An 11168-nucleotide genomic window follows, 5' to 3' on the forward strand; every position below is an offset into this window, starting at 1 on the left:
CGAGCCTTAGTAATCTCTGAGCGTCCAAGTGTCGAAGGGGCTGGCTATTGATGATGGACTCCATCATCTTCGAGAAGGTTATAGCGATTGATCTGCTGTTGGAAGAATTGGAACGGTCACATTTTTTAAGTATCGGGTTCTCAAAAAGCTGTCTTTCAAGAAGCCGAAACTATGTGAGTAGGATAGTTGAGCCAAAAAAGACGCGTAAAGACCGGAGCCAACTCTGGAGCACTCACTGGAGCTACTTGCACTGAGCGCTGATAAAACCGAATATCCGACATGACGCTCATACTTCGTTACCATAACCAACCATACCGGTTGGCGGTTTCCGCCCTCATCATAAAGGGTCGAGTTGGACGACATGAGGACATGTCATAAGATCGGCATTCTCTTTTGCGTGTTGAAGGAAACACAGTGCAAGCGCTGTTTCACGCCGGTTTTTTCGGAGTCGACCCATTCGTACCGAAGAATCGCTCTCCCACGGTTAAAAGGGATTTTTTTTCTTTTAAGTAACGCACAGGCCAAGAACTTTTTATATTTGATCATTAGTTGCGTTTATACAAAAACAGTACTCATTTACATAATACATTAATTTGCATGTACATAATATATAGGTGTCAAGACTGTAAAGGTGCCTCTTCACAATTGACCATACTGGCCCACTACTAGCCATCGCCATTGTGTAAACGGAGTAATGGTGTATGATGGCGGACGATTTTCAGGCGTGGCGGGCAATGGCGTGGCCTGCAGTGGGTCATCGTGACATTGTGTACTGCTTATATAGGAGACAAGATTTTGCACACGTGTTCCTCTAATAAAGTAGGCATCCACTATAATTGTATTTCACAAAATTCTTACCTCAAAGAGGTTTTATACCTTGAGGTTGTAATAGTATAGGCTCAAGGTTTGTTAGTGGAACCTTATAATTTCTTAGACACAATTACACAACAATATTTCGTATTAAGTGCCTACAATTACTAACAAATATTGAATTACGAGAACCTATGTATATTAGAATTTTTCAAAGTTTAGCCTAAAGGAGGGATGAATGTTTTGAAATTTCGCACGCGTGTTTCCCTTAACGATGAAGGGGTCCACTAAGACGATTTACTCAATTCCCAAAACTTTATCACCATTAAAAGGCAGTATACTTTAAAGAATATATCACACATACAAAACCAAAATTTAGGAAAAAAGTTCAAAAACACAGCGTGACATGCGGCCGAAATTCATGAAAAACATGGTTTTGTATTGCAAACATACATTAGTTTAAGACTTAAAGGGGCTTATTCGAACAGTTACGAACTAGTGACCAAATTTGCATTATTTAATGGAGGTTTTACTAAGGATTTACTAAAAAAAAATATGTGAAAACGTACGCTGAATTATAAATACCCACCATTTTTGGGTATTTACCCAATCTACCCGGTAAATACCCAATCTACCCGGTAAATACCCAGGTGGGTAGATTGGGTATTTACCCATCGCCCATCTCTAGTCGAGACTTGAGAATGAATCCCGCTCACGGAGCTCATACGAAGAGGAGATGGCCTAAGCAACTGTGCACTGTGATTTTCAACTAGGTCCTGACGTCATCATTGTGGGCGGGGCTTAAGTCAGTACACTTTCAGCGTTTGTCAGGTGCACACGTAACGAGACTCCCACTAAATTGGTGTTTTCTACGTTTTTAACAACGAAAGGATGAAGTATTGTGTTTTACAATGTCAAAGTTACTCAGACAGACGTAATATAAATAACATCACATTGCATCTGTAAATAATTTTAAATGTGATAATATAAAAGTTCTAGAACATTTCAGATTTCAGCGTTAATTATACTACTTGACACTAGATGGCCAAACCTTTGAAAGATAATACAGACGTAAATGCGTATAATTTTGCATAGGTTTATTGGAATAATCATACTTGAATACTGGTAACTGTTATGGCGGCTCTCGACATAGGCGAACGCGTTGGCCAACGCGTCTGCAGACGCGTTGGCCCAATGTGTAGAACGGGCGTTCGCGCGTTGGCCAACGTCTAAATACCTACGGCCAACGCGCGAACGCCCGTTCTACACATTGGGCCAACGCGTCTGCAGACGCCGGCCGACGAGCCGGCCCATTCGTGCCGAAGCATGGCTCTCCCACGTTGCATATTTATTACTCTATGATTATACACACGCGAGCGTGCGCCCGCGTAAGTTTTAGCGTTGGCCCTTAGGGTTCCGTACACAAAGCGTAAAAACGGGACCCTATTACTAATACTTTGTACATAGCTAGAGATGATTTTTTAAATTAAATTGAAATTAGAGTTGTTGCCGCTAATAAGTACTTATAACAAATACTAAAAACAAAATAAATTGAGACGAAAAAAAAAACTGACTTTTTTAGGCCTTTTTTTTGCTCTAAGTACATCAATAATAATAGCTACAAGTAGTGCCTGTCGTTTGATGAGGGGTTTTACGCGCGAAGTCCAGACGCTCGTTTCAATTTCTATTGCATCACCTTATCACGCTCCAATCAAATAATAATCGCCAATCAAATAGTCTATTCGCAACGGACTCGCGCATAGTTGGACGCTGCAATGGCACCCAAGTATCTCGACTCGCGCGTTTTACGGGCGAGTCGAGACTTGAGAATGAATCCCGCTCACGGAGCTCATACGAAGAGGAGATGGCCTAAGCAACTGTGCACTGTGATTTTCAACTAGGTCCTGACGTCATCATTGTGGGCGGGGCTTAAGTCAGTACACTTTCAGCGTTTGTCAGGTGCACACGTAACGAGACTCCCACTAAATTGGTGTTTTCTACGTTTTTAACAACGAAAGGATGAAGTATTGTGTTTTACAATGTCAAAGTTACTCAGACAGACGTAATATAAATAACATCACATTGCATCTGTAAATAATTTTAAATGTGATAATATAAAAGTTCTAGAACATTTCAGATTTCAGCGTTAATTATACTACTTGACACTAGATGGCCAAACCTTTGAAAGATAATACAGACGTAAATGCGTATAATTTTGCATAGGTTTATTGGAATAATCATACTTGAATACTGGTAACTGTTATGGCGGCTCTCGACATAGGCGAACGCGTTGGCCAACGCGTCTGCGGACGCGTTGGCCCAATGTGTAGAACGGGCGTTCGCGCGTTGGCCAACGTCTAAATACCTACGGCCAACGCGCGAACGCCCGTTCTACACATTGGGCCAACGCGTCTGCAGACGCGTTGGCCAACGCGTTCGCCTATGTCGAGAGCCGCCAATATACACTTAGTCATATGGCGGCTCTCGACATAGGCGAACGCGTTGGCCAACGCGTCTGCAGACGCGTTGGCCCAATGTGTAGAACGGGCGTTCGCGCGTTGGCCGTAGGTATTTAGACGTTGGCCAACGCGCGAACGCCCGTTCTACACATTGGGCCAACGCGTCTGCAGACGCGTTGGCCAACGCGTTCGCCTATGTCGAGAGCCGCCATTAAACACATTTAATAGCTAAAACCGTAGTTATATAGCTTTTATTATTATACTACCTATAAACCGCCATCTGTCGTCATCTATGATAACTATTTGAGACGTAACAAATATCCAGGGCTGTATTCAGAATTATTGTTTTATTAACCGATTCAGTGCGGATGACACGGTCGCCGTGTCATACATGTTTTTAACGTGTGGCGTATGACACGTGAGCCGTGTCATTTAAAAAACGATTGTATCTCCCTCAAATTACACTTTATAAGGTTCTACTCTGAACAAAATCATCTTAATTTTCCACGTAGAACAAGCCTATAGGCTTGTTCTACGTGGCCTTAAACGCCTCATAATATTCTGTGAATTAAAAAAACGCAGGGGCCGTCAACCTTTTTTAAAGGCGCATTAATTGCGGATTACACGGCAGCCGCGTCTTATGGGTTTTAACGTGTGACATATGACACGTGAGCCGTGTCATTTAGAAAGCCATTGTATCTCCCTTAAATTACACTTTAGAAGGTTTTATTCCGAACAAAACCGTCTTAATTTTCCACGTAATGCGTTGACATCAAAGTATTACTAATCCACTAACGATTTTTGTTTTAATCTAAGTTGTTTCTTTTGAAAATATTTTTAACTAGCTGTTACCGCAAACTTCCTTATCAATAGAAATAAAACGTTTCCTTGCGGTTAAAAGTGGTCTTGTACCTATGAGCTTTATTACTGGAACTCTTCTCCTTTTTGGAAGTCGGTTAAGAAACTTAACAACGAACTTGTTTAAATTTATCTACGAACGTATAATAATTTACATCGGAAACCCCGATTATATTTAGTATACTAATTTTTCTAACTTTGAAATCTACATAAGGTTTGCAACATCTGAATAAAAAAATCGCTTACCTGCCATTTTCAGGTTAACACTTAGTAAAACTACTCGAAGTCAACTCAAAACAACGTAGCCTTCCGTTAACATCAATGGTTTGGGCTCAACTAAATAATAAACCTTTTTGAACGTGGCGGGTGACACGGTAGCCGTGTCATCTACTTCTATGGCGTATGACACGGATAACCTGTCACGAGAAAATTGTGTGCCGCCACGACTGAAAGTCTTCAAAAATGTGCGCCGCATTGAATCGGTTAAGTATCGCAATGACAGTTTTGTTTGCTAATGTTGACGCGCGCTGACATTTGGCCAGCCGTAGGTAATTGATTAAATTTTTTTTTCATTAAATTTTTGAAAAAGAGTACTTACCTATTACCTAGTACCCACCTCATTCCCTTCCCTACCCTATTACCTCTTAAAAGGCCGGCAACGCACCTGCAGCTCTTTTGATGTTGCGAGTGTCCATGGGCTACGAAAGTTGCTTTCCACCAAGTGACCCGTTTACTCGTTTGTCTCCTTATTTTACATTAAAAATTCTGTCAAAATTCTTACCCTAATTTTAATGATTGACCTTATTATAATTAATATACATTTTTTAAAGTTCTGAGTACGTCCCATAATATTTAAGAATTTTGACATCTAGTGTAAGATAGCTGAACTACGTAGTAACATCAACATCGACCTAAGCTAGTAGTTTTGCTTTTACACGATAGGTGAAATATGGAAAAGTGGGCGGAGCTTGACACCCCCTCACCCCGCAAATTGTCACGCGTTGTTTCTTTGATTACCACACCTCCTCTCTGTATTAACTCCGTGGTCCCGCTCATTGCAAGCGTTTTACGCGCGAGTAAGAAACCGCGCGTATCAAATATATACTAGTAATCTGTGGCGCGTCATGCATCTGGAGTCTGGACGCGATATAGTACCTAGCTCTAGTATCTCGGGTACGCGCGTAAAACATTGCAAGCCTCATGACAGGCTCGAAGGCACTTGAAATAGGTACCTATTCAGAAGAAACTTTTTATTTTAATTTATATTAACGTTCGTAACATCTATGTAGTTACTAGACTGACAAGGTAAATAAAACAAAAGCATTAAGATAAGTTATAAGTATGTTACTTTATTCATCTCTCTAAACATGCAAAATACAAGGACCAAAATGGGATTTTTAAATTTTGCAAACCCGACTTACAGCCAAATATGAAATATAGCAACAAAACAACCGTGGTAACGCAGGTGGATATATACATAGTTTATACAGTCAAAATTACATTAAATCGTCCGACGTTTCCAGCGTTTGAGATCGTGAATAAGAAGACTTTACATGTAATGGTGTGTCAGTCTCCATCAGTCATGATACTACATACGCGCTAAGTTAGCAGTGACTCAATTAAGTAAATGTCTTTGACTAATGACGCTTAAATGTAAGCAAATTAGCCATAGTCTATATAATTTATAAAATAACTCATTAGTCAAGTATAACATTTGCTATAATGACACTGTATTCTTAACGCGAATGAACTATAATTACAAAAATAAATACAGAATGTCTCGGAGCATAGTCTATCATGACTGGCAAAAACATCGAAATAGTAAGGCGCAAAAACAACAGCGGTAAACTGTGCCATGTATAAAATAAAGGTAAAACGTCCTTATGGCACAACACTTATTTGTATATTTCACTACACATTAATAGGCACTTGGCGTCTCGGCGAGGAAAACATTTTATTGCTTCAACGTTCGGGAACCGCCCGCCAAAAGTGACGCACGGTCCCCCTAGTGATCACACTGCAAAATCATGGTACAATAATATACAGTATCTTATTCTGCACGCAAGTTTTAGAAAAATTCACGTGTCTTTGGAACCATATGTTATTACACCACGTTTCAATCGAGGAAGACATTACATATCTTTATTTCGGTAACAACCTCGTAGAACAAATGAACAATGCAACAAAGCCTCTGTAAAATAAGTGCAATAAAGTAAGATCACACTTTTAAAAAGTATAAAATTTCCTATGGTCTACGACAGAAATTAATTTAATAATTATTACAAAATTTCTCGTTCAATTCAAAATTGCGAACATTTTTATGTGGTTAACTTGCTATTAACCTGGTATAAAAATGTTAATTTAATATTCATTTCTACAGTTAGTCTCAGATACACAACTGCAAAGCATTTTGATGTCAATGTAATTTCAAATTCAGGGTACATCCTGTCGGAGTTTAAATTAAATATTTTTCAGTACATTATAAATCTCATGTTTTTATTATAAATTACATAATTTGATATATTTTCGTGGTTCGAGTGGTTCTACTTTTAACAATTTACAGGAAAATTTCGCCCTTCCGTGCTCAAACAAAAACTTTTAACAAGCCTTATTATATGACGTAAGATACAGGTAGGACCCGTGTTGATAAACTCTAAATTAATTATTTATAATGGTCTTCAAGCGGGGCCGCCCGGTCCAGTACTCTCGTATCGTATTAATGTCGTTAGATATTTGGATACTAATTTTTAAAACTAAATACCACTAACATTGAAACTAAAAAGAAAAACAACTTAAAAAAGTATAGTTACGAAATTTATTTTAACAACATAAGTTTAACGAAAAGAAAACAAAGAAAGAAGATATAAATAACATCGCCTATATAATAATAACAGTGCCAATAATAATTACATGTGCAAGAGAATTTTCGTGAAGAAAAATGTGAATATTCAAAAAAATGTTATCACTCGAAAGACTTAAGAGTAAAAACGCAAGACTACAAAGTGAACTGACCCAGTAAAATAAAATATAATAAAAATATAACAATCAAACCCGGTCACAGTAGGCAACATTGTCCACAACTTACTCAGCTACGTCTCTAAAGTCTAATTGATTTTTAACCATTTGTACATGCAATAAAGCACTTAGAATTTAGAACTACAATTCAAATTTATTTACAAGTAATTTAGAATATTCCAGTTAAACGGTGACGAGTTGCTAGTGCTCGAAAACGTATATTGTCTAAGGATTTCAATAACTATTAACTTTGATAATGATATTAGCTATCTGCGTAAGTTTAAGGCATTAAATTAAATTAGTAACATGTATTCGGAATTATAGCACCATGTCATGCTCAATCGGATCAGTGTCATGCGAGCGCACTAGCAACGAGAAGCCGGGTGTAAGTAAGCGACATGGTGTTAAGCAACCGTCTCAATCTCCTCCTGTATCTTGGCCGGCTGCTCCGGCGTCGTTATATTCTTAGGCGGAGTGTAAGGCAGCGTTTTCAACTTTCTGGCCTCGCGTCTCTGTTTCTTCTGTTGCATGACCAGCCTGAGTTGCTCCAGCTTGCATTTAGTCTTTGAATTTTCCATCGCTAACGTTTTCGCGAGTTCGCACTTTTTACAAATATCGGCGGTGGTGGATTTGGCGTCGCAGGATGAGCAGGTTTCCACTCGGTTGCACTGACACATCTTGTGCTCGCAGAGACAGGACTTGCTGGTGGTTGGAGTGTGACCGTCGCACTGTCCGTATGAGCACGACGGCTGACTGCATCCAGGACATTTGCTAGGCTCCTCTGACACTGTGCAGGAATGCTTTGACTCCTTCTGGAAATTTTATAATTTCATATTAGTGTTGTATTTAAAAATCAAATAATATTAATATGTAGATAATAATTCAAGTCATTAGAATATAAGAGAAATTGTGAATCTTCAGTTTCATAATAGGAAAAATCTAATTAACATATTTTTGTGACTTTAAAAATTTTACATCTAAATGGTTATAAAATATAAAATTATTTAATGTAAAAAAGTATTTATGTTCCAAGATCTTTTGTTTCAATTGTGAATTTTCAATCTAGCTGTAATCAATAATCATAAAAAGCTGTTACTTATGTATTTTTTTAATTAGATACAAAAAAATCTGTTTACCTGTGCTATTGCAATAGGTGGAGCAGCACAAAGCAAGTCATTCAGAATGTGAATTATTGTTGATATATCTCTCTTTGGTCGTCCATATCTGAAATTAAAAAAACAATAGTTTAGTACACAAAATCAAATGCTAATTCTAACTTCTAATATGCTTCTAATTAAGGTTATTACTGATTACTTTCCTTTGTTTTACTAAGACTTACCTCATTTAACGTAACAATGAACATTAGGCAAAGTAATTAAAAATTGCTCATTTGACTGATAAAAAAAAAAAACAAACAAAAGAATAAATATGAATACTATCATTTTTATAAAAGAATAGATATAAATACTTTTAGTTTTACAAAATCAGTAAATTTGCAAATAAGTCGCATCTGCATTCGTATAAAAAAAAAAGCCACTATACAAAAGATGAGGTACACAAAAAATATTTACCTGTCTTGTAGTGCAGGATTGAGGGTGCCCGAAAATGTTCCTGAGTAAATTCCTTTGCCATGGTGTTTCATGGACTCTATCACAGCCCCAGGCCCGATCTTCGTGCGCGCTGTCTCTTCTGCTGCTCTGAGATCAATCTTATTAGTTAATACCTCCTTTGACAGTTTCTTGAGTTTCTGAGTTAAATTCTTTGATGCTTCTATGAGGGCCTTAGTGTCTACAGGAGGTGTCGGGGAAGACCTTTGGGGCTTTTTAGGAGCATCTGGGGCTTTGAAGGATGTCTGTTTAGAAGTACAGGGGGCAGGCGAGTCATCAGTTTGGCTACTGTGTAAAGGCTTCTTAACACTAGAAACAAAAGGCTCCGTTCTTGAAGTCGAAGGCTGTGGGGCGTTCGCTTCTTGCACCTGTATTCTTTTCTTGTGTTTATTCACAACAGACTGTACAAACGCCTTCTGTTTGTTTTGACCTATAGGATGTTTGAATTTGGAAGTCTTGTGAAGTAGATACTGAAACCGTTTATTTTTTAACGGTTCATTCAAACTTTGGAATGGAGGTAATGTGCAAGACGTAGACGGCTGGTTTCCATGACTCGTTGTCGCTAAATTGGATATCTCCCTGTCCATCATGGACTCGTCCTGCTCCTCAAACAATCCTTTGTCTACGGCACTGTTGAATAAATGCTCCATTGGATACTCATCTATTGTACTCTCGGCAAGAAAATTGCTTTGTTCAGTAAAGTTATCGCTATCATCACTCAGGGAGCTGTCAGGTGTGTGTGAAGTAGACGGATGGGGCTTATCGCACCCCCCACTTGTTGAAGGCATAGCCTCAGCACTCAATTTACTACAAGCAAGGAGGTCCATTAAACTCGTTTTAACTGAATTTGTTATATTCTCTCTCACCTCCGCCGAGGAAACATCAATAGGGTTTGACACTAAATTAGATAAAGACTTGATAGGGGACTGCTCATTGTCTATGGATGTGTCAGACAAGTCTGATAGTGTACAGTTGGAGCTGTCAAGTGTTTCCTCTTTGTCTTTGTCCGACTTTGCCCCATATTTCTCCTCTGCTATTGTGTGATACAGGTCTATTGCATTCTGTATCATGTCCAAGTCCTGCTTATGTAAAACATGCAATTGGCTGGGCTTAGGTTTGTCAATATTTTGGTAATTTTCCTCGCATTGTAGAACTTTTTGTGTAGCCACATGGCCTTCCTTTGTGTCACATTTTGTACGGACCGAGGAAGATTTAGTGGGTGTGGAGGTGCGCAAGGTGCGTGTGCCACCTGAGGAACTAGAGTTCAGAGTGGACAGCTGCAGCTGTATCAGCATCATGTGGTCCCCTAACCTCATTGTAAGATTCAGTGGTGATTTGCCACTGAGGAAGTCGTTCACTTGAGTGTCATTCAAAGATTCTAACGCTTGCATCACTGAATTTTCTGGTCTTTGACTCTGAAATAAATAAATTAGATTTTATTTCACTTATCGATAAATTATCTAATTGTATATCGTTCGATTTTTACGTTGTGAAACACCCGATAATAAGTAATGGAGTATTTGAGTGCATTTCGAAATAGCGTGACGTGCTTACCAGAAGGCCCGTCTCTACGCTCGGCAGCAAAATAACTCGCGATCCGTCTAGCAGGCCGTTTTCTACGAGAGTTCCGTCCCTCAGTTGTCTGGAAAACCATAATTATTTATCAATAATCGAGTCAAAGGACGCGGATGCGTCATCGTATCGACGCAACTTATTTCCGCGATGTACCTATGTTTAACAATAGAGGCTTGGCGTCGGACGCCTTCGAACTCACCTTTCGCGATGCAAAAGACATATTCGATCCTTGGATACTTTCAGTTTCTTCGAAACGAGCTTCTTCAGGTGCTCCACTGTGTTTTTACCGTTCAAGCTGATGGAGAAATTGCCACCCGTCGTAGTTTGTATGTTCAGCGTTATGTCCGAAGATTGTGGCGAGCCACACCCGTACACCTCCGTTCCAGTTGCACGTTCCATGTTTTACACATAAATTACACAAAAATTTATTAATAATAACGATACACCAACGTTCGATCTATCTAGGATTATACAGCTATTTTATTGCACGATAGAAATAAAAGGGTCACACGCTAAGCTCCCAGATTTGATGTGGCCGTCGGTGTGACGGGTGACCAATCTCGATCGCTTATTTCCCGTTACTTTTTTTTTCGTAACAGCTGATGCGAAGCAATGCTTTTTGACGTTTCATTTCACGTAATATATTTTTAAAGACAGTTTTTGTGCATGAGCTAAACACCAATAAAATGGAAATGAAATCGAATTAGGCAATTTGTAATTATTTTCGATAAAACAATCAAGAAAAAACCTCATGAAAATTGATTCAAGTACTAAAAAAGTCTATGCAGAGGAGGTTCTATATTGGAACGGGTTTTTCGGATAATGTGAAATGGACTGCACTTTT

General features: G+C 38.9%; 1 protein-coding gene across 1 annotated transcript; it reads right to left on the reverse strand.

Annotated features, from left to right (window-relative positions):
- Nucleotides 1-5450: 5450 nt before the first annotated feature.
- Nucleotides 5451-10877, reverse strand: LOC121731325 (midnolin homolog). The gene is made up of 5 exons (XM_042120719.1): nucleotides 10524-10877; nucleotides 10304-10391; nucleotides 8714-10164; nucleotides 8279-8366; nucleotides 5451-7954 (listed from the first exon to the last, which is right to left on the reverse strand). The coding sequence occupies exons 1-5, from the start codon at nucleotides 10721-10723 to the stop codon at nucleotides 7547-7549; spliced, it is 2235 nt and encodes a 744-aa protein (XP_041976653.1). The 5' UTR covers nucleotides 10724-10877; the 3' UTR covers nucleotides 5451-7546.
- Between the last annotated feature and the right edge of the window lie 291 nt (nucleotides 10878-11168).

This window comes from Aricia agestis, chromosome 10 (genome assembly GCF_905147365.1).
Source record: "Aricia agestis chromosome 10, ilAriAges1.1, whole genome shotgun sequence".
NCBI classification, from domain to species: Eukaryota; Metazoa; Arthropoda; class Insecta; order Lepidoptera; family Lycaenidae; genus Aricia; species Aricia agestis.

Coding starts and splice junctions, on each gene's coding strand:
- LOC121731325 (XM_042120719.1), bottom strand. CDS start 10,723: ATGGAACGTGCAACTGGAACGGAGGTGTACGGGTGTGGCTCGCCACAA. Junction 10,392..10,523: donor TGTCTTTTGCATCGCGAAAG/GTGAGTTCGAAG, acceptor ATGGTTTTCCAG/ACAACTGAGGGACGGAACTC. Junction 7,955..8,278: donor CACCTATTGCAATAGCACAG/GTAAACAGATTT, acceptor TAAAATTTCCAG/AAGGAGTCAAAGCATTCCTG.